The sequence below is a fragment of the Sceloporus occidentalis genome, unplaced genomic scaffold, assembly GCF_023333645.1.
Source record: "Sceloporus occidentalis isolate IW3139 unplaced genomic scaffold, rSceOcc1.0.p SCAF_5, whole genome shotgun sequence".
Lineage (NCBI taxonomy): Eukaryota > Metazoa > Chordata > Lepidosauria > Squamata > Phrynosomatidae > Sceloporus > Sceloporus occidentalis.
The window spans coordinates 185396429-185420722 of NW_028316985.1; the positions used below are offsets into that span (position 1 = coordinate 185396429).

At 43.6% G+C, this 24294-nt stretch overlaps 1 protein-coding gene across 1 annotated transcript; it reads right to left on the bottom strand.

The window, feature by feature from the left end:
* Positions 1–7440: 7440 nt before the first annotated feature.
* Positions 7441–23356, bottom strand: CCT7 (chaperonin containing TCP1 subunit 7). The gene is made up of 12 exons (XM_089526409.1): positions 23274–23356; positions 20992–21145; positions 20220–20326; positions 19416–19541; positions 17946–17998; positions 16400–16571; positions 14752–14916; positions 13956–14144; positions 12475–12572; positions 11162–11294; positions 9411–9617; positions 7441–8098 (listed from the first exon to the last, which is right to left on the bottom strand). The coding sequence occupies exons 1-12, from the start codon at positions 23277–23279 to the stop codon at positions 7880–7882; spliced, it is 1629 nt and encodes a 542-aa protein (XP_089382535.1). The 5' UTR covers positions 23280–23356; the 3' UTR covers positions 7441–7879.
* Positions 23357–24294: the final 938 nt, after the last annotated feature.

Below are 24294 nucleotides of genomic sequence, written 5' to 3' on the forward strand. Positions count from 1 at the left end.
CTACATCTTAAGAAGCTGTGACCGTATCAGAATATACATGCAAGCTAGGAATAAATGAATGAAAATCTTGCCCCATATGTTGTTGCTGGTGAATGTGAGAGATGGTAACGTGTATCAGAAGCTGAGTAATTAGGAACCACAAGCAGAAGGTGAACAACAACCAGTCCCACACCGCCACTTCATACACGCAGTGTCTAGCAAAGAAATAAAGCAGTCAGTCTTTTGTTCATCCTCCATTTTGTAGCCTCCAGTTCTCGCTTGAAGAACACATGTTGCATAGCCTCCCACCCCATGATGTTATGAACACTTTAGTATTTGTATGTAAAGTCTACATGTGTAGTATTTGAATGGTGGATTAGGATTCCAGGAGCCTAGGCTTTAAATCTTTAAACCATTGAGTGACCATGGATAGGTCACACTCTGTCAGACTTGGAAGAATGCAATGAATGGAAAGCCTCCTCTGAATAAATCTTACCAAGAAAACCTGGTCGTTGCTGTGAACTGCCCTCAGGTTAGCCCCAGTTCATGGCATCCCCATGGATGAGACATCTCCAAAATCCCCTATTCTCCACTGCTTGTAGATCCAGGCCCTTGACCTCTCTAATTGAGTCCAACCATCCATCTAGTATGTGCCTTCCTCTCTTTCCTCCACCTTTCCAAACATTATTGTCTTTTGCAATGAGTCATGTCTTCTCAAAGTACGACAGCCTCAGTTTAATCATCTTGGCCTCTAAGGAGATTTCTGGCTTGATCTCCTCTAGGACCCATTAGTTTGTCTTTTGGGTTCTCCACAGTATCTTCAGCACTCTTCTCCAGTGCCACAGCTCAAATGAGCTGATTTTCCTCTTATCTACTTTTTTCACTGTCCATCACTTACATCTATTCATGGTGATGGGGAATTCAATGGATCTGACAATTCTAGCTTTGCTGCTCAGTTGTATAGCTTTCCTACAATAGGCCATAAGTCAGGCACATAACACCAAGAGTATCCGAACTCATCACCCCTCTGAACTTGCTATGCCTGTTCGCTTGATTTGTTATTTGAATGTATGATTCTAAATTATAATTGTTTAATTGATGTTTTAGGGGAGGGTGGGATGTTGGAACGTGGGATTATATGTAATTTTAACTTGTAAGCCACCTCGATTGTCATTGACAGAGAGGCGGGATATAAATAACGTTTTATTTTATTATTTATTTATTACAACCACTTCGTATGATTTTAAAAAGGAAACTAAGCCTGGTCTGTTTCTCTGCTAGACCCTGTGTGTGGATAGTGGCAAAGTGAGACTGGTTATTGCTCACCTTCTGCTTGTGCAATACACTCTCTCACCTGCCGCAGCTATTCTGTGGAGTCAAGCAGCCCTGACTGATTCAAGCTCATGAACATTAAGCAAACTCAGACAATCCTACCCATACATAGGATCATAGAGTTGGAAGGGACCCCAAAGGCCATCCACTCCAGCCCCATTCTGCCATGCAGGAAGACACAATCACAGCACTCCCGACAGAAAGCCATCCAGCCTCCGTTGGAAAACCTCCAAAGGAGGAAGCTCCACATGTCATTCCTCTCCAAGACAGCCTCTTCCAATGTCAAACAGCTCTTACTGTCAGGACATTATCTGCCACATTTATCTGCCACTCCTGGGGAGGAACAAAATATGAAAATCTTCATTATCTCTGTCTTTACAATTCATCTGGGATTGTTCGCATACTTTTGATGCTCACCTTAAGGACTAGAAACTTGGCGCAGTGGTTAAATGCCTATCCTGCAGCCACTCACTCACAAACCATAAGGTTGCGAGTTCAATTCCAGAGAAAGGGCTCAAGCTCGACTCAGGCTTGCATCCTTCTGAGGAAGTTGCTAAAATGAGTCCCCAGATTGTTGGGGGCAATTAGCTTACAATATGTAAACCACTTAGGGAGTGCTTAAATGCACTGATAAGCGGTACAGAAATGTACTTGCTATTACTTGCTACATGAAACCACTTGTTGTCAGACTGTGCCATTTTGCAGTGCAAAGCTCCACCAGTTCCTAGCATAACCATAGAACGTGCAAAACTGCCCCAGTTGTATATTTCTTAATCTGATTTAATTTTGCGGGGTGGGGGCAAAACCCTAGGAAGTAGGCTAATGTGAAAGATAGCAGTCTATTGTTCTCTGAGTGTGGAAGAACTTGATAAAACCAGGCAAAAAGAAGAAGCAGCAGCAGCTTGCAGTTTAAAAATATGTCCGAGACAGGTATGGATTTTTCTTAGCTGAAAGACTGTTTCCTTGGTTACTTTCTCCCTTGGCTGAGCATCACTTCGCACTTTCCTGAGCTGAACGCTCATCGAAGGAAGGCTGGATTCTTTTTAGAAGCATCTTAAATCGGAGAACCAGGTGACATCCGCCAGTCTTCCTTCTGAACACAATCTCTTTCTTTTCGTTCCCAAAAATAACGTCTGTACCAACTGTTGCCACTCTACAGAGCTTCAGGAAAGCTGTGCTTTTTGGACTAAGTCTCCAGTAATCCCTGCTGGCTGCTCTAGGTTTTACTCCTGCGTTTAAAAGCTCTCTATCCAAGGTATTTTTTTTAATGTACCATTCAACATTTTGGATGGTTCCATTAAAATCTGGGCTAATGCGTGCAGCATATTCCCGGTCTCCATGGCACAGAAGCCAACACCAGCCAAAAAAAGGTTTTCTATGATAGCTGAGCCTATGTTTCCATGGCAGCTGGGGTTCAGGTGTTTTGAAAACGATATGAAAAATTGGAACTGGAATTAAATGTCAGGCTACTAAAGAGGGGCATTCCAGCCATCTGCAAGATGCGCGCTTTGGTTCCTTTGGCCCGACCCTCCTTTGCAGCAGATGGAGCTTTTCATGAGGGGGTTGTGTTTCGGTTTTATTAGGTTTGAGATGTGTTTCTAAAAGTGCTTCTCACTCATGTTTTTAACCTTTGTATTTAAACAGAAATCTATTTTAGTTGTGTGTCAGCTTTTTGGATGAATAGTTTTTTCTCCATAGAATCATAAAGTTGGAAGGGACCCCCAGATGCCATCCAGTCACTATTACTTCCCTCAATCCAGACACTATACTTCTATTGATGCAGCCTAGAATTGCATTTCTTAGCTGCTGCATCACAATTCTGACTCGTGTTCCCCTTGTGGTCTACTAAGACTCCTAGATCCTGTTCGCATGTATTGCCGTCAAGCCAGGTGTCCCCCATGCTATATCTGTACATTTCATTTTTACTGCCCAAGTGTAATATCCTACATCTCTCCCTGTTGTAATTCATTTTGTTAGTTTTGGCCAGGCTTTCTAATCTGTTATGGTCATTTTGAATTCTGATCCTTTCCTCTGAGTTATTAGCTACCCCTCCTAATTTGGTGTTGGAAGGAAGGAAGGAAGGAAGGAAGGAAGGAAGGAAGGAAGGAAGGAAGGAAATAGAAAATAGAAAGTCCAATATACTTTTGTTGTTTTTGTGTGCCTCCAAGTAATTTCTGATTTACTGCAATCCTAAAGGTGGATTTCACAGATTTCTTGGCAAGCTTCTTTAGAGGGGCTTTGCATCCTCTGATGTTGAGAGAGCATGACTTGCCCAAGATCACTCAATGGGGTTTCATGGCCAAGCGGAAATCCTGGTCTCCAGAGTCGTAGTCCAACATTCAAAACACTACACCACGCTGGTCCTCTTCCTTGCACCAATTAAGAAAGCACACCCTTCCCTAGATCTTAAGCAGGTTATGTGGTGTTCTTTCCCTTCTACGTATTTGCATTTCACTTTCTTTAGCATGGGAAAAAATAGTGCTGATGCTAAATTGCCTCTTTATATGGCATCGCTTGCAACAAACTCTTTCTACATTGCTGGATTTAGCAGGTCATTAAAATTGTGCTCTCCAGCTAATGATGCTCCGCTGAGATTCTGTTCTTGCAAGTGCATTCGTCCCAGGGCTTCTCAAAGCCAGAGCGGTTGGGCTTGAAACACCACAGCAATACCAGAAATGACAGGCTTTCAGAAGAGGCGATAGGTAAACTGCAAGGGCTTTATCTCTTCTTGTCTTCTGATGCCTGTCTCTGATAGAAATGTCCCAAGTTTTTGGACAGAGATGGTCGAAGTGACCGCTGAACCGTGAAACTCACCAGGTATTGGCCATTCCTATGCTCTCCACCTGAGCTGCTTCACAGGTTTGTTCAAAGATATAGCCATGTTTGTCTGTAGAATCTGTACGTAGAGCGATCTTGTAGCACCTTTTGAGACTAACTAAAAGAAAGAAATTGGCAGCATGTGCTTTCCTAGACTTCAGTCTATTTCCTCAGATGCATTTGTTGTTATGAGACTAAAGTGGGATGACAGAGAGCAATGTTTCCTTGGGAGGAAAGCTGGTTTAAACGGAACACATAAAAATGTAACCTTGAGAAATGTGTTCCTGTAAGATTGATTTTGACAAGTCTGAATGGTATGGACCAGAAAACGGAGTGCCCCCAGACACCCCTGGTTTGTCCATATGTTCAGGATTCACAAGCTGAAAGTTTACCAATATAACTGGACAAGGGAGCATCCCAGTGGTGGGATTCTTAGCACTGTAGTCCTGGGTGGGGAAATGCTATTGCTGCTGTATGTTACCCCAGGTTCGGACCCCCAATCGCCCTCCCCATATCTGATATCAATATTTGGAAATTCGGTTGGCTGTGAGCACAGGACGAAGCAAGAGCACCCACCACAATGAGATTGTCCAAAACTGAAATCAGCATAATCCCTTTGGCTATGGAGGACGATGATGGGATTCTCACTTGAGAAGGTGGTTCTGCAAACACAGACCAAGGACTTTTCCCCAGCAGGAGGTTGTCCTTTGTCTGAGATATGCATGCCAATTGTCCGGACATTTCCTCAGTCTCTCAACCATTCTTCTCTTGGGAAAACCATTTAGCAATGAGGCAATCCATTCATCCCAAGATTGCTGCCTCGGGATATGATTTTGAGTATAAATATCACTGCCTGCACACTGGCAATTTGGTCTACTCAGAAGCAGGTCAGACACTCTGTCTGATTTTTACTAGATTCCTCAATAAGCCGGCCACCCCACTGGCCGTGGTGGCTATCAAGTCACCTCCATTTGGTTGCCCCTTGATTGGAACCAAACTTCAGGATCAGTACGGTCTCACCATTAGCAAGGTCTACCACTTTTCACCTCCTCCCACATTCATTTCATTAGTTCTTGTGTGCGTGTGTTGGTGGTTCTTTTATTAATAAAATTACAAAACCTATCTGGAATTGCCTCTGCAGTTCTGTGTGATTTGGAACTGGTAAACATAGGGTTAGATCCCAGGTTGAACATTGCCCCAGTCAAAGGTATACTGTATATACTCATGTATAGGTCTAGAAATTTAGGTCAAAAAACTGACCCAAAAAACCTGAGTCAACTTATCCACGGGTCAGTGTACATAATGTATCTTAACTCTTATCTAAAAGAAGGAACCATCCCCTGATGACAAGCAAGAGTATAATCTGTCCCTCTACTCTTTCATCCATCCAGCCTTAAGAGTAAGCACAAAGAGTTATGTCTGCTGGAATTTTGTAAGTTCTTTGACATTGTTTTGCTTTGCTTCATCCTTCAGATCCTTTGCTATATACCCCTAAATTTTACCTTTGACTTATCCATAGGTCATAGCAAAATGCATAATTTTGGCCCCAAAACATGCCCTTGACTTACACATGAAGCCGACTTATAGTAAAGTATATATGGTAATTTAATTGAGCTACATTAATTCCCCTATTAACTATATTATTTGTGGGTCTCCTGGGACCCTAGCATTTTGGGTAACAAGGTGAAGCACATTGAGACGCTGAGGTTCTGGGAACTATCCCAGCCACTGAGCCCAAAGGACTGTTGATTTCCCAGACAGCAGAGAACCCAAGTGGAAAGTTACTTCCCAAGCGATACCTGGACAATTCTTTACTGGGTATCGTTTCCCAGTGGGAAGCAAGACAGAACTGCAAAATTTCAAGGCAAGAGTCAGAAGCTTGAATGCTCTTGCGTCAGTTCTGCAGCAGCATGTTTCTGTCTCACCTTTAGGTTTGGCAGCTGAACCCCTGCCAAATGCTAAACTTAGCACAGCTGGTGGGATCCTGAAACCCCAGAAGTCAAGGCAAACAATTAAATGAGGAAGCTACTCTGACCCACTCCAGGTGGGAAGGCTTAATACTCTTCCACAGGGCCTTCTAGCACCACGCACTGTAGAAGACACAAATATCCAATGTGAGGCTTGCTGGAGTTCGGATACAATTCTTTCCTGCTTCACAACTGCTGCCAAAGTAGAAAATAAGCACAGTGCAATCTTAAGCCCGGCTTGAGCTTCCATGGACAAAATCCCATTCTGCAGCACAAAGCTCAATACTGTATTGTGCAAGACTATGTGGTTTGTATTTTCTAAGTGATACAATACAAATGGAGCCTTTTCATATTTTGGGACACATCATGAGATCCCGTGTGTATGTGTGTTGTGTGCCTTCAAGTTGCTTCCAAATCATGGCAATTCCAAGGCAAACCTATCAGGGGTATCACAGGCCAAGCAGATAGCCAAATCCTCGTCTCCAGGGGTCCTAATCCAGCATTCAAACCTGGCTTTGAGATGATGCAACTTGCTGGAAAATACAACAGTGCTCAGTAAAGTGGAAGTGGAGGAAACAGGGAAAAGAACAAACTACAGGTCGACTGACTCATTCAAGGAAGGTCACAACCCGAAGTTCTCTACATGGTAGCACCATGGCAAGATCAAGGAACAGACCCCAAACTCACTAAACATCCATAATGCTGGGTTCTCAAGGGCCACAATGCTGTATTCTCGGTTCCAGCTGCTGAATTTTAAAGAGCTGTCGGACATGAGGAAACTGCAAACAATCACAGAATTGTAAGCGCTTGCCTGGTGTCACTCCCTCATCTATCCCAAATCACTTTTCACACCCTCAACCTTTCTTACCCTTTTCCCTTAGAAAGATTTTAATCACAGGGAGAGGAACAGATTTGAAAATTGGTAAGGATCCAATTTTATGGAAGATGTGGGCCAATAACGGGATTGTTAAAGCCTTAAATCAGATACTTCTTGTTGATGGTGAATTTCTGCCTTTTCAATTTTGCAAGTACAGTTTAAACTACTTCTATCAGCTAAATGGCAGTATCTACAAGTGAACAATTTTTTACAATCCAGACTTGGCCATACAGCTTTATGTGCATCTGAAGTTCCCTTAATATTAGAAACATTAACTGAAGCCAACAAAATAGTCACGTCAACAATGATAGATTGCTATTACATCTAGATTAGATGTAATACTGCTAATGATTCCTTAACACACGTTTTAGAGTTGTTTCATAGTAGCTACATTTTGAGAACCCTTTGGAATGTAAATATATATTTTATAAAAATTGCATGAAGAAAGGAAACCTATGAAACCTAGGCTGCTTTTTATAACTATTTATTGTGCTCATGCCTGGCTTTGATTCTCCAGTAGAAAAGAAAAACCAATAAATACAACCAGTAACCAACCCATTTAACATTCAAGGTCTATGCCAACACTGCAGACACCTGGGGGTGCCAAATCGTCCAGGCTGAAACTCAAGGAGTAACCTGGGAGTGGGGAGAGAGGCATCTGCAACCTGCTGGCATACCAGGGCTTGAGTATTCAAATGTGTACGGCCTTGAATTTTGAAGGACTTTTCCCCATTTAATACATTATAGGAAATGAGTAGAGCTCTACTGAACAAGAGCAGCCACGCAATGGGGCACATAGTGGTGTAGAGCATCATGGTTAATGGTCCAAATGAAGGAACCAAATTAAGGGGAACTAAGTGACAAAGACAGGGTTTTTGCATCTCACACTACTGGCGAAATCTGGCCATCAATGGTTATGGGGCCGCCCTCTGCCACGGCCTGCAGGAGGGGCATCGACTGTGGAACGGGGGTTCTTGATGGTTTCGTCCACGGACACAATGATGCACGCTGCTTCTGAGGCTGCTGTCAGGGCATTGAGGCGCACCACTGCCGGCTCCCATACACAGGCCACAAAGTTGTCTGCAATGTCTTCATTGTTCACATCTACACCATACCACATCCCGCCCTGAGAGACACACAGAAAACAGGCACCATTACAGAATGGAAATGAAACTGCTCTGTCATTGGGTCTCACCACGACATAGGCCCATCTCTCTTTCTTTCAACAACACACCATCCTGAACATGCCTGCCATGATTTCAAAAGCTAAACAGGTCTGGCTAGTACTTGGATTGGAGACTAGCAGGGATGGGAAGCTAGGGATCTCCAGGGAGAGCAGGGTGGAAACTGTGCAGGGACCAATTTTCCACTTCACTCCATCCCCCTGCCAACTGCACCCCATTTGTGCTGACATTTTGAAGGACAAAGGGGAAAGGGGAAATTCAGAAGAGATTTTTGCATATTTGACTATATTCAGGGAGCTCTGGCTGTCATTTTCATTCACATGCAAAAAAATTAATTAAAACCTGGGGGCTACAATAGTGCAGTCCAGAGGTTACACCTTCCCCAGTCTTGAGGTAAGGCTACAGAAGAACCTCTGGGGAGCCATGGCTGCCAGTCAAGAGTTGACAAGAGCGGGCCAGACAAAACCATGGACCTGGCAGAAGATAAGACTACTTCCAATGTACCTTTATAGTTCAGAACCTTGTTGGCAGTGTGGCAAATCAGATGCCCACAAATATATCCCTGGCCTGCTGGGTACCTCCAGCAACTACAAATATGGCATGCTAGTTTATCTACTTATATACTGATTAGCCAACAGACATCACTAACTCTTGGGACCCCTCTCAGAGGAACCTAACAGTCGCACTGCCTCTGATAAAAGGTAAAGATAAAGGTTTCCCCTTTGACTGGGTTATCAAGTCTTGTCTGACTGTAGGTGCTTATCTCCGTTACTAAGCCTTTACTAAGCTGAGTGAGCCAGCATTGTCAAAGACAACTCTGTGATCATGGGGCCAGCATGACTGCACAGAATGCTGTTACCTTCTTACCAAAGCAGTACCTATTTATCTACTTGCACTTCTACATGCTTTTGGACAGCTAGTTTGGCAGAAGCTGGGACTAGCGACAGGAGCTTACTCCATCATGCAGTATTTGGCAAAATCAATACCATTAGCATCTTCTATTTATACAACACCACAATAAAGTAACACAACAAAAAAAAGTCAGCAAGACCAAATCATAGCATCTACAACATGTAACAGGCACCTGACATGGCCACTGATTCTTCCATGAATTGATCCAATCCTCCTTTAAAGCTGTCCCAGCCAGCAGCTGTCACTTTCATCTCATGGCAATGAATTCCAGACTACGTGCCATGTGAAGTAGTACCTACGGGTGATGGAATCCAGGGGAAGGACCCTGCTGTGGAAGCTCACCTGCGCATGCTTAGCCCGGAGCTTGTTAAGGATGTTTGTGGCATCAAAGCCGGCATTGTCACAGAGCTGGCGTGGAATGATCTCCAGGGCTTTGGCATAAGCTCCTATCAGCAACTGCTGCTTGCCAGGAATGGTTCTGGAATAGTCTCGGAGGTACTTTGAGATCTCCATCTCGATGGCTCCCCCGCCAGCGACAACTGAGTCATTCTGAAAGATATCACCAGTACAGAAAGGTCACTGCAACTGGTCTGAGTTTACTCCATTCATAAGGCAGCCCCTGGCTGAATGCCCAGCACAGATTTGGCTGGCATTATTTGGAAGAGAGTGGCTGTATGTCTGTCAGATTCATGCAAGCTGCATCCATCAGTTTGTTGGCAAAGAGAGGAAAGGCACAGCTGCTATACAACCTACAATCCAAAAATCCAAGTAAAGAAAAAGATAGGTAGAACTGCCAGATTCTACATGCCCAGAAGTATAAATGTAACTAAGGTAGGCCTGGACAAAAGCCGAATATTTTAAGCAGGAGGCAGTTAGAGGGAGGGTAAGCTGATTTTCAGGAAATCACGAAGCACTGACTGAGGTCATCATTTTCTAGACTATCTAATGTAATGATGATTACAAGCATGTTATTCAGTACATGAACAGAAGGAAGCACACTGAAAAGTTTAACCCTTAGGCTCTGGGATGGCAAGCCACTTCTTGTTATCATTTCTGAAAGAGAAACAGAGGTGAAACAAGAGTGAGTGAGGTTCTGGGGCAGTTCTTGGAGGCTGCAGATCCAGCCACCAATCTGAACTTACCATCCCTATGAACTTGCTATGCCTACTTGCTTGATTTGTTATTTTAATGTATGATTTTAAATTATAACTGTTTAATTGATGTTTATAGGGAGGGTGGAATACTGGGACATGGGCTTATATGTAATTTTAACTTGTAAGCCGCCTCAATTGTCATTAACAGAGAGGTGGGATATAAATAATTTTTTATTTTATTATTATTTGCAGAGGGGGTTATGTGATTGCATGCTTTTCATGAGAAGGTTCAAGGTGCTTTGAGGGACTGGTGAGGGGACTCAACGTTCTCAAAAATGAGGGCTGCATCCAGCTCTTGGCCACACTTTCCACAACCCTAAAGGACATAGTTGTTCAGCCCTTGCAGAAGGGGAAAGCATCTTAGCAGCATGAGAACAGCTCTTACTAATCAGATGGGAGGATTCAATATTCCATACAGCTTCAATGCTGTTCTCTTCATCTGCCCTTCTTTCCCTGCTGCACAAATGCCATCTAGAAGGCCAATTAAACACTTAGAATTCTATTAAAACTTGATCCTGAGTAAGTCCCATCTATTCCTAAGGTTAGAAATTAAAATATTTTTGGAGTTCAATGCTCTCAGTCCCTCACCACTGGCTTTGCTGGCTACATCTGAACAGAGATGGTAGGCCAAAAACAACTCTCTATCACCAATCCATTCACATGCTCCACAAGCCGTATTTACGTTAATGTCAGCAGAATTCCAGATCTTCTCTGGAACACAGACCCTTCTTAAATATGGGGGAACTTCTGGTATTTCCTAGCCTCAATCTGTACTCCATCTGAAGAAAGAACTGGAAGGAACACAATTCCAGTTTAGAGCCACATCCCTGCCTGCTCATGTTGCTTACCTGCCAAAGCAACCAGGCAAAAAGCTACTGGCAAGACTAAGGTAGTCCAAACATAGAAGTCAAGTCACTGACATCACTCACACATACATACCTTGATCGCCCTTCTGACAATCATGATGGCATCATGGAGTGAACGCTCAGTCTCCTCCATGAATTGCTCTGCTCCTCCACGCAGAATTATCGTGCACGTCTTGGCTTTCGGGCACCCTGTGAAGAAGTTATACCTGGCAAGAGAGAGGAAGACTACCTTTAACATAACATCTTACAGTACACACTCAATGCAATGGGGGAAGATTTGCACTGAGGAGCTTTCTGCTCACACGCAGTAGTGTATAACTCAAAAAAGAGAGGTGGCATGGATCTGCCTTTGCTGCCTTTGTAAAGAAGGGTTCTGTTGGGGTTTAGGCTAAATGTCAGGGTATCTGACAAGCCATATCTACATATAAACCCACCTGGGTTTTGAGATCTTCAAGAGCATCTCTTTTCTCTATGGCCCTGGACAGACGGGCCCTTTGTGGCATCACGGCGATGTGCTAGGATTGCTTTGGGGTGGCGCATGCACACGCCCCGCAACCCTAGCACGTGACAAGGATGTCACAGCTGCGCAGCACCATCTACACGGAGCGCACAGCTGTGACGTCGCATCAGCACAGCATCCAAACAGCGCTGCACAGCTGCAACACCATTGCGATGCCTCTGGTGGTTTGCAGCGGCGCAACTACACCACAAAAAGGAGGTGCTTCCGGGCCTTCCTTTTTTGCTGCGCAGCAGTGTCACACAATTTGGTTGCTGTGGCGCTGCTGCGGAGCAAAGAGAGGTGCCTCTTTTTCGCACTCTGTATCGCGCCTATATCACTCCTCAGAGATACACCCGGCGAGAACACAGGAGAGGGCCTTCTCAGTGGCTACTCTCAGGTTCTGTAACTCCCTAACTCCCTTTCTGCAGAAGCTAGACTGGTGCTTTCCTTGCTATCTCTCCACAGGCAGGAGGAGAGCTTTTGTTTTAGCAGGACTGATTGGTTATAGGAAAAAGGCCTCAAATAATATGCTATATTGTCCCTGTTTGTTTTTTTTTTTTAATGACCATCTATTGATAGTCCAATTATATTTTAACTTTTGTATGATGTGTATGTTTAGATGTATCTGTTTTAACTCTTGAAAGCTGCCTTGAGTCCCAGGGCTGAGGAAAACGTGCAATGTAAACAGATAAATAATATCAAGAACAACAGGCACAAATGGATGTTGCTAGGGTGGGTCTTATTTCCAAAGGATAGTAGCTTTGAGAAAAGATTCTAATACTGAAAAATGGGGGGAGGAATGGGGCAAACTGCTGATCATCTGGAACCATCACAGCAGCTCCAAATACTTCCTTCGTCCCCAAGCAACTCATCCAGGCTGGCTTTACCTCTCGCCTCCAACCTGCACCTCCTCAAAGAGCTCACAGCGCCCAAGCACATCATCTGTCAGGGAATTTGCACTGGTCTGGATGGATCCCCCACAGGCCTAAAAAGAGTACAAAAGGGCACATTTTCAGGGCAACCATTATACAAAACCAATCTGCCATTAAGAAAATGTGCAACAATTTTACAAAATCAAATAAATCAAAAGTCGCATTGAGCCCAAGAAGGTTTGCCTACCATTAGGAAAATGTGCGTGTGTGTTTTTAACAGATTAATTATCCCAACAAAGCAGCCTAATCTATATCCACATTCCCCACTCTAACAGTTTGCTATTCTTCTATCAAAAATGTGATCACTTATTTTACACTATTCCCGTGTGAAAAGAGTTAATTCAAATTTGACCTAGATTTTTTTTTTAAATATTTATTTTTAAGGGCTGTGAATGCAGCCCACAGAGCCTGGCAGAGTCATGACACGGAGCTGTCTCTGACTGGAGCTATTTAGTCTTTGCAGCAGACTGCTTGTTGTTGCATGCCTTCAAGTTGTTTCTGATTTATGGCAACTCTAAGGCAAACCTATCACAGGGTTTTCTTGGCAAGATCTGTTCAGAGTCTTTGCCTTCCCCTGAAGCTGAGTGAGTGTGACTTGCCCAGTCACCCAGTAGGTTTCCACAGCTGAGTAGGGATTTTAGCCCTGGTCTCTACAGTCACAGTCCAATGTTCAAACTATTATGCCATGCTATCTCATTAGCAGAATAAGTCCAGTTGCTGAATTTGTAACTTGAGGTCAGAGGAAAAGTCTACTCATCCACAGCCCTTCTTTAGACTGTCTGCATCAGCACTGCAGAAATAATCCATTTTGACACCACTTTAACTGCTATGGCTCAATGCTATGGGAGTCTGGGAATTATAGTTTTGAGACATTTAGCCTTCTCTGTCAGAGAGCTCTGGTGCCACAACTGTAAATCCCAGGATTCCAAAGGATAGAGCTATGGCAGTTAAAATGGTGTGAAATTGGATTATTTCTACAGTGCAAATGCAGCCTAAGTCAGTCTCACTGGATTGTGACTTGTTTTGTTCAAGTGACACGTACATCATGGGAAATGGTGCCTGCATAACATTGCACAGAGTGACAAGTTTGGGAATCTTTCTATCAAAATCAAAATGAGGTTTCTCTGTGTGAAGTACTTTTTAAAAATTGAGATATAAAAGGAGAAAGTGCTCAATGCTTAGTACAAACCCTGAACAGCCAGAATCATCCAGTCAGCCAGTACAAAATACACTTTAAGGGGCCTCATTTCATGTAACAACACAGTGATAGGGGACTGAATATGGTTCTTGTACAACATCACCACATTCTATATGGGACCCCTAATTTGCCAGGATTACTCAGAAAGAATGAAATCAGCAATTGGATAGGTTGCTCATATTAGGAAGCCAGTCCTGAGCCTCTGATCAGCACTGTAAAAATAAACATGGGGCCTTACCATCATGGTTCTTTTGAGGTCTTCTTCGGGGACTCGGCCAGCACAGAACATGTCCCTATCAGCAAAGTACTGAGTGGCCACGTCACCAATGGGAAGCTTAGAGAGGATAACTTTGGCCCCTGATTTGTGGAGTTTATCCAGTTTCTCATACAAGATGTTCCACTCAGCATCCACAATAGCCTGGTAATCCTGTTGGAAGAATGAGTAAAGAGAGTAATGAGTAAAGAGAGAAAGGAGGAGATAGGAAGATTAGATAATCAGTGGAATAAAACAGTGTCAATAAGCATATAGTTTGTTATTTATGTGTCTGTTATGCTTTGTTTGTGTATTTTGTTGTTGTTGCTGTGTTTTCTTTGTTATATATTCAATAAATATATTTTAAGTAAAAAATTCCCTGGTAATCAGGCAAAGAGAGATTGGGAAAAGGAAGTCTCTGTATTGGTTCTTTAGCTGAGGATCCAAAATGTTTGCATTAAAATGAGGGAAGGCTGCCACACCACCGTCTGCACAGAACTGTCTGGACACAAACACCCTCAAATCAGTGGCACAATTCACATGCAAAAAACAGTTTGACCCAAGAGCCACCTAACAATTGGCTTCAGAACACTCCCTCTCTCCTTGCCACTCTGTCTAACTGAAGGAAAGAGATGCCCAAGGATGCCTACTTCTCCAATGCTCTTTGACCATGTAACAGTGTTGTCTCACTACCTCAAGTGCTCCTGGGCACAAAGCTTCCAGCTTTTGTCAGAAGCAGTCGTGTCCTCACAGAAGTCTTCTGGTAAAACTATCCCCTTACCTCCACAGTGCTGACTCTGATTTCAGCATTGTCCTTCTCTGCCTTGAGCTCCAGCTCAATGTTGAGTAAGGCAATCTTGGGGGACTGGTACTTTTTAGGCTGCATCTCAAACCCAGCATAAGAGAAAGTTTTCTTGAAGGCAACTCCTGCCACCAGCTGGGAATCCTGAGAAAAGAGAAAGGCATTAAAGCTGGGATTTGAAAATCTATTTGTAGATACTGGCTCACAGACAGAAATCAACAGTACTACTCACTTAATTAACACTTTTTATTGAAAAAGCTTACAGGCTCAGGATGGTTGAGCAATGATTTCTAAACCTCTAAACCTCAAACAAAACTCTTGTTTACAAAAGCAAAAAAGTCTGATCCGCACGGCCTTGGTCTTTTGAATTATCCTACGCTACCGCAGATGATATACTGCTGTACTCTAAATTCTCTTCTAAAAGGCAGTATGTGCCAGTAAAGACCTTTAACCTACGATGTAACAAAGTTGAGTGGTATCTTTCCATCAATCATAATAATTGGTATTGTTTTACTGGTAGGGGTATTGTATTTTACTACAACAATTTTAAGACTGGCACATAAATGTAACAGGGCAATATTTTTATTATGGTTTTAGGTCTAATATAAGTCACTCACCTTGTTAGCAAAGATAGCACCAAGTGCACCAAGTTTATAGACATGCTGAATGCAGGCACATCTTGTGTTTTTGTATTTTCTAAACAGTTCTCCCAAAAATGGGAGAGGCAGCATATGTGGAAAATCAGTGATAGCAAAAATCAATATATAGATGGCCATGTCCAGAACCTTCCTACTATTGATGACCCATCTGAAGGCCTCCAGGAGGTGCATGTTCACAATAACTTTCTCAGCTGCTGCAAAATGGGCACATTCCACAGCAGAGTATGATGTGATTAGCAAATATACATTTTCACCCTCCTTGAATCCCATTGTGGGAGAAAGGAAGGATATAAATCCTTGAAATAAATAGCCCAATTTTGCAGGTCGGGTTAGCACCCACACAGGCCAATCCTATACATGGGTACTGAAAATGAACCCCCCAACCAAGTTCAATACCAATTACTCTCAATTATGTGTGCACAGGACTGTAGCGTTTCTCCACTTTCTCTAACGTTCTACTTCTCCCTGTAATTCCAGGAGTTATAGCTTTTTCTTTTTTTACAGAAATACAACCAAGAGAAGTAACATTTGCCCATAGTTCCAGGGCAGTAAAGCACCTTGTACATCGATGGTGCTATATAAATAGACAATAATAATAAACGTAATACCATGCAATCTGAACTGGGTTTAAGCCTCCACTCACTGTTATCCTCTGACTCTTTTAAGATATGGGGTGGAGCAGACGGGCCATAGAAGTGATCTGCAGCTGCTCTGACCATGACTGCACTGGGACCACGGTGACAAAAGATGGCCACTGCCACAGTCCTGAATGAGCCTCCAGGCCACATTAGCTGGTCCCAGAGTGGCTTCTGGGCCGTTTGGGGGCATGCATCGTTTGAACAGCGCACCTCCAAAGCACCCAGAAGGCACCTTATTTGGCCCATCTGCAGTTGAAAATAGGGTCATAGAAAATAATCCAGACAGACTTTGCTAAACCAAGATGAAGTGTGGGAGGGAGGTAAACTTACCTCCAGGGCTCCTCCCTGCACCTTCTTGATTCCAATCATTTTTATCTGCAGCAGCTCATCCAGCATCATGACTGCATCCACCACCATCTTGGCAAAAAATTCCTTCTGTGAGGAAATCAGCTTGGAACTCAAAGCTGTGCTTGCACATTTCTCCAGCAAGCCTCTCAACTCCCTACATGGAAGGAAGGACAGACTGCTCTTAATGCCAGGCCATCAACTTATATGGATCATTAAGTCAGCTAGTGATTGCACCAAGAAGGAAGAAGAGAAGAACAGCTTTTTTGCCTAAAATCATATTCTCTATACAGCTGCAGTCTCACTCATCATAACAGATGAGGGTATTAACAAAGCCCCCAAGAAAGAAGTTCCTTTTTACAAAGTTGTTCTATGTCAAACCCAGCCACCAGCCTATCCTGTTCCAGGTGCTTCTGCCAAGTGAAGAAAGGCAGCTGGCAAGGAGGGAGAGGAGAATCTACTGGGGGTGACTCCCACTCTGTGCAACCTCCTTCACAAGAGTGTTTGTTTTCTTTATTCCCAGGTAAAGAAGACTTTTTTAAAAAATATATATTCCAAAACCTTTTTTAAAAATTGTGATTTCATTGCTTTAAGCCCTTCTTAAGTGCTAGGAAATTTCAGTCATCTTTGTATTCTTCTCTCTCCTGGATTTTTTTTAAAACTGCAAGCAATTTTTCATTAGTATTATATATACTTTACTTTGCCATTTTTATTTTTGTGAAGAAAATCTCAACAATTCTCTATTTGGAATGGTGTAGCATTAACTAGTAGAAGATCTGATAGTATGGCAAATCTCTTAACTACAGTCTGCCACCGAAAGACTGCCTAGCGACTGCCTGAATGCCTCTTACATTAGGTCAGATACAAGGTTAAAAGGCTTACAAGAAGGCTTTATTTATTATCTCCTGGTGAAGGGCTTGTAAATTTCAGCCCTGTGAGAGCCCCACAATGAAGGGAGCACACATAGCAACCCTCCTTCAGTCTCACTGGGCATCCTATTCAGGTGCATCCCCTACTGAGCAAAGTGGGAGTAAGAGGATGGAAACTGGTGGGGGAAGGTTCTACACTGTTGTCTGACTGCAAATCACAGCATCCCTCACCATGGGCTGTTGTAGCTAGGGCTGCAGGAACTTGGTCCATAACAAGCCTTGTGGCTACATGATCCCCACCCCTACTTTCTGATGGCACTTGTGGAGGAAAACTAGTCTATCTTTTCTAGAAGGGGTGGCAGGATAAAAGTATAGCTGGGTTAAGTAGTAGCTGTTTAAAATAATAACTCTTCTGCTGCAAACTGCAACAGCAAAATGCTAAGTATCTCAGCTTTCATGCTGGTCTATCACAAGCCTCCACATAATTAGAATCACTGCCACAAACCCTGGAGACAGCTGCATTCATCCAAGAACAAACACATGTGTACCCACAGAAGCTCGTTTCAGGTGTCAACAGAAACAGGCACACAGGCTAGTAAACAAAGAGAGAAAGCATCACAAAATTACTCTAATGAGCAGAAAGAAGAGAACAGCAGACTTACTCTTGGTCTGTTTTCTTGATTGTGACTGCAATACTCTTGATCTTATTTACAGCCTGTCAAAAGGACACAAGAACCAGAATGAATGCATTGGACTCAATCCTGCCAAATCTACATGCCAATAGTGACATGTTTCAGCCATCATATGCAAGCATCCAACTTGAAAGACTTCACCACAGGCACCAATCTGTGTGGATCGCTTCTTCATCAACAAAAACCAACAGAGACACACACAAGCTTTGTTCGTGATGTCAGTATTTCTGTCACTTCCATCTCCACTTTCATAAGTGGAAAGGAAAACATATCTACAAAAGGCGTGGGCAAAGTAGGTGTGTTAGAATGCAACTCCCATTGGCCCTAGCCAGCATAGTCAATGGCCAAGTATCCCAGGGAGCTGCAGGCCAACATCATGTGGAGGTCTGCCACATTCTGCCCATCCTCAATCCAGATGGTGAGGAAGGATTTGCTGGAACTCTGGAAAGCCTCCTATGGTAAGTTTCCTACACATTTTGAGGGGGGGAAATTGCGCGCGCGCGTGCGCGCACACACACACACACACACACACACAGTGCTACACACAACCATGGCCAAAGTCCCAGAGGAGGTGTCCAGAGCATCTTGTCCATTTTGTGCAATTAGATTGAACTGGTCTGACCTGGCATGAACCACGTGTATCAATAGGTTCACTTAATTATCTTTATCATCAAACTATACCCATTATTTATTTATTTATTTATTTATTTATCTCAGCTTCTTGCCAAAAGAACTAAATAATGGTTTCAAAAGCTTGTCAATAAGATGGAATGGTTCCAGCTGCCTTGAAGGAAACAGTTGTGGGACCATTTATTGAAATATCCTGTATTCTTCTCTGTGTGAAGTTAAACATTTTTATTTTTCCAGGAACTTAAAAAAAATATGGCCAGTTTAGTAGTTACTTATCTCAATTTCTTGATTTATGTTACTTATTTATATTGGAAATTTCAAAAAGAATTGTTCCTCAACCATAAGAGAACCATTTTTAGGATAAAAATGCAGTCTATAATTTCCTCAAATAAATAATTAAAATAGACTAACATTGTACTCCCTGCTGAACTAGTAGAAGATACCAGGGCAGCAGTGGAATGATGCCTCGAGGATGTTTACTTTGTTCAAACTCCCATGTAAACAAGATTAGCATGAAAGGTGCAAGGCAGAATTTCTGGCTCAGTATGTGCTTGATAACTCCACAGCAGGAGACTATACTGCCTCTGAGGAAGGGAGAGAGAATTATTCTCAACCTAAAAATGTGCATCCAGTATGCACTATGACTGCACAGATAAACCTTCTGCTGGTATCACATTTCTAACATCCTAAATCAAACCTGAGCAGAAATTACTTAATTTTTCAGTCTTGTTGTCATTTCCCAGACAGAAGTCAGCATTTCTGCAAGAGACAGCCATGATCTACTTCAAAGGGTGCAGTGGATATCCTTACCAAGTGAGTTGCAGTACGGAAGGCACGGATGATGATCTGGGGATGGAGGCCTTCTTCCACGTAGGGCTTGATCTGCTTTAGGAATTCAGCAGCTAGGAGGGTAACAGAAGTGGTACCATCACCAACCTAACAAAAGAGAAGTCTGTTTAGAGAGAATTTCTCTCAGCAAAAGCTCCGCTGAAGCAAGCATGGTTTTTCTACTCCATCTCTTCATAGAGGGACTGCATTAGTGTCACAGCTTCCTGGGTTAACTGTCCCTTAAACACTAAACCATGGCAATCCCCACCATGTCCATCTGCACTCAGTCTTCCTTGTCTCTTGCAGGCAGCCCCAAAAATCTTGTCAGCAGTTTCAGCAATCTCATGGCAAAGGACTTCATGCAGATTGCATGAGTAGCAAAAACCCTCCCAACAACTCTGTTCTTAGCATCCAGCAGTCTCATTCCTGGATTGCCAACAAAGCAACAATCTTTCCAAATGCAGTAGCACCCCCTTACTTCCATTCTCTACTCTCACTAGCAGTCCAAGCAACATTACTCCTTTTTCAATCTTCTCCCCATTCCTCCCTGACAGCTGTAAAACAGAACAGCTGCCTTCCAAAGGAAGGAAAATGTACAATCTCCCCGTCCCATTTGCTGAGGCCTAGAGGCAACTTTCTACTACTGAAGAGAGAACATCTTTGGATAATGACTTCAGAGTACACACAATTTAGAAGAGAACAGTGTGAAGAAAATAAAATGATCTGGACCCAGCAGTATCTCTCCTGCCCTCATTGTCTGACAATTGCCACAGTCTCCATGCCCACCTCTGCATCTTGGGATTTGGCAATGTCTACAAGCGTCTTTGCAGCAGGGTGTACCACATCAAGGAGCTTCAGGATAGTGGCACCATCATTGGAAATAGTTGCTTTGCCTGCAAAGTTTAACAGAGGAAAAGTCTATGAATTAGTAGTTGAATCAGAATTATCTGCAACATCTTAGCAAGTCCATTTGAAGGAAAGGGGAAGAAAAAGAGCACACCCAAATCAGACCAGAGGTGCACCAAGCACCTTGTCTCCTATACAGGATCACAAGTCATGCAAAGACTATGATCTATGCTCAACCCTGTTAGAACTGTACGGAGAGAAGCCAAAGAGGCAAGCCAAAGCCCAGCATGTCCCAACACAATTGTGAGAAATGCTCCCACATTCCTGCCATTTCCACAATGGGCAAACCTCTTAACTCCTGGTGGAAGTTGAATGGGATGCACACAAATTCATGACCATTGATGACGAATGTTCCCCCTTCTCCATGAAGGCAACAAATCTCTCCAATGTTGGGTCCCACAAAGCCTTAAAAAATAACGTCTGTGTGAGCCACAGAAGGCCACACCACAAAAAGGTGAGTCGCTCTGGAAATGTTGCCACCCAGCCTTTGGTAAGTCTTGCAAGTGGAAACTGAGCTGCTGAGGACAGTCATGCAGAATCAGGCAGTCCCAAAAGGTCTGGGGACTTTGGCTGGAGGAGGATTACCCTGAAGATAAACTTTGCACAAAGGGACTCAGACACACCTGCAAGTAACGGAAAGAGCCCAACTCACCTCTGTCATCAACGATGAGTTTGTCCATGCCCCGGGGGCCAAGCGTAGTGCGGATGGCTTCTGCCACGATTTGGCAGGCACTGATATTACTAATCAGCTGAGGGATCCCTTGGGAAGTGTCAGTGCCCTCCTTCAGCAGGATAACCGGTGTGGGCTGCAAGGCAGACAGAGAATCAGACAAATGGTCCTCCCAAAAAAGAAGCCAACATTCAGTTACACAAAAGGCATTTCTGTATAAACCATTTTAACAATGCTTTATGGTGCTATGGGTTAGAAAGAAAGGTCAGCATCATTAGCCATTAGCCACCAGGATGTTTTCTAAATGCATATGCAACAATGCAGAAGCAGGAAGACATAAAACTGAGAAGATAAAACTCAGTGGGTACGTTTGGATGTCATGACAAACTGGAGTTCTCTTCAACTCCAGTTTGTCATGACATCCAAACATGGCCAATGATCCAGGCTAAACAACAGCTAGACAAACCATGAGCCTGTTTTTATAGTTCACTCTAACTTTTAGGGAGGAACACAAGACAGCTGAGTCCCTGCCGGGTTCACATTTCACAATAAAGCATACAAATCCTAGTCAGAAGGTGTTCAGTTTGTTCCTGTTCACCCGTAATAAACCATCTTTCCCGCAGATTCCTGGTTGGACACAATGGGAGAATAAGACCAGTGAAGCAGGGGTGACCTTCCAGAAAGCCACAACTACAGATCCCAAGATTCCACATCATGGGGCAATGACAGGTAAAGTGCTGCCAAACTGCAAACGGGGGCCCTGTGCCCCTGACCCCAGCCAATGCGGAGGGACAGGTGTATATTTGTTACCTGAGAAAACAACCCTCTAGGAAACCCTTGGTCCTCCAGGGCAATTCTATGGTCAACATCTGCCAGAGGCTGACTATACAACTGCAGCGGAGGACCTACAGATGCCTAGAGAAGTGTTCTCTCCAGGAATCGCTGGTCATCCAACTCTATGATCAAATTGCGGAAGAGTTGTGCTGGAGGACCTAGACATTCCTAGAGAGGACATATTGATCACATCCGTGAATAAGCAAAGCCGCAAACACAGAGGGTTCACCTCAGAGGACCCTAAGTCAGAAGAAACAACTTGAAAGGACACAACAACAACAACAACAACAACAGCATGCCTCCACAGATTGAAGCATTTCTACAACTTGAGCTCCGTCCACACTGCAGAAATAATCCAATCTGACACCACTTTAACAGCCATCATCATCATCATCATCATCATTTTCTTATATCCCACTTTTCTTCCAATATTGGGACTCACGTCATCATCAATACTATTGATGTTCTATGGAATCCTGGGAATTGTAGCTTTGTGAGCTACCCAGCCTTCTCTGGATTATTATTATTATTATTATTAAACTTTATTTCTATAGCGCTGGAATTATACACAGCGCTGTACAGAGTCGGTAAAATTAGGAGTAAATAAAAGCCTGCCCAAGGCGTACATTCTAAGATAATAACAAGCAGAAACAGCCCAGTTTGACACCACTTTAACTGCCCCGGCTCAATGCTATGCAATCCTGGGACTTGTAGTTTGTTGTGGCTGACAATGTCTCACAAGACTACAGTTCCCAGAATTCCACAGCACTAAGGCAGGGCAGTTAAAATGGAGAGGGTCAAACTGGGTTACTTCTCCATTGTAGTTTGAAGCCTCTGTGAGACACCCCTGCTGCCACAACAGACTGCAGTGTGCTATAGAATCCTGGGATTTGTAGTTTGTTGTGGCCCAGAATATCTCACAAGGCTACAGTAATGAGCCAGGGCACTTAAAGCGGGGTCAGACTGGTTTATTTCTCCATTGTGAATGCAGCCTTGGAGGCTTTCTGAGTCAACTTCAGCGAGGACCACGCTAGAGGAAAGAACGTAAAGGCCATGCCTCCCAGACTACAACTCCCACAATGCCCCGCGCTCGTGTCTCCCCCCAGGGACCAGCATCCCACTCCCCCATTGCTTGGCGGTCCTGGTAGTCCCTTAAGGGACCCCGCATTACGCATGCGCGCGTCCCTTCGCACCTTATAGGCTCACGCTTTTGAGAGGCCTCTACGGACAACTCGAGCGAGGCTTGGAAAGCGGCCTCCAGACTTGCCTCCCTCCCGGCCACCCAGCGCCTCCGGCCCGCGGCCAATAAGGCCCTGTTCTCAGAAGGGAGACCCTTCCGGAGAAGGAAAGGCCCTCTGCGGGGTGAACGAGGCCGCCTTCGAGGCGGATGGCGGCGGATCGGCCCCGCTTCCCCTTCAAGTCACACTCACCATCATCTTGGCGGCGGCCCTGTTGCTACAACGGCTTCTCTGCCCCACAATGCACCGCGCCTGCGCGCCACCAGAAGCTTCGCCGGCGTCTGCGTGGGCGGAGCCAGAACAAGGGGGAGGAGCTTCAAGGGTCAGCGAGATGGCCATAGATATAGTAAAGTTGAAGAGAACACGCATCCTGCAATCTGACAGCACACTTCCGAGTTCCTCTCCTTCTTCTTCATTATTATTATTATTATCATTATGATAAGAAAATCTAAAGGTTCACACATATTATGTATTCAAGGGTGCCTGCAGGAATCCCACCCAGAGAGGGAGGAATGGTGCAGACATAGTTAATGCACTTATTATTATTATTATTATTATGTTATATTATTATATGTTTTATATGCCACCTTTCTCCCAACTTAGAGACTCAAGGCAGCTGACAGATTTTTTAAAATGCAATTTAAAAATAGTTTGACAGCATTAAAATAGCCAAAGTTGTGGGTTGGGTATGCTACTATGTAATGTATGTAATTTTATAATGTTTTAACATTGTTTTTTTTATTATTATTGTAATGTGTTTTCAAAATGTTTTATCCGTGAGCCGCCTTGGGTCCCTTTCTGGGAGAAAGGCGGCATTTTTTTAAAATGAAATGAAATAAATAAATAAAATTGGATTAATGCCCAGGGTCCACATTCCAGAGGAGAAGATCAAAATTCAAAATGACCTGAACAGACTAGAAAGCTGGGCCAAAGTTAACAAAATGAAATTCAACTGGGAGAAATGTAAGGTACTGCAGTTAGGGCAGAAAAATGAAATGCACAGATATAGGATTATGGGGGACAACTGGCTGAATGAAACTACGTGTGAAAGGGATCTGGGAGTCCAAGTAGACCACAAGTTGAACATGAGTCAACAGTGTGATGCGGCAGCTAAAAAGGCCAATGCTATTTTAGGCTGCATCAATAGAAGTATAGTGTCTAGATCAAGAGAAGTAATAGTGCCACTGTATTCTGCTTTGGTCAGGCCCCACCT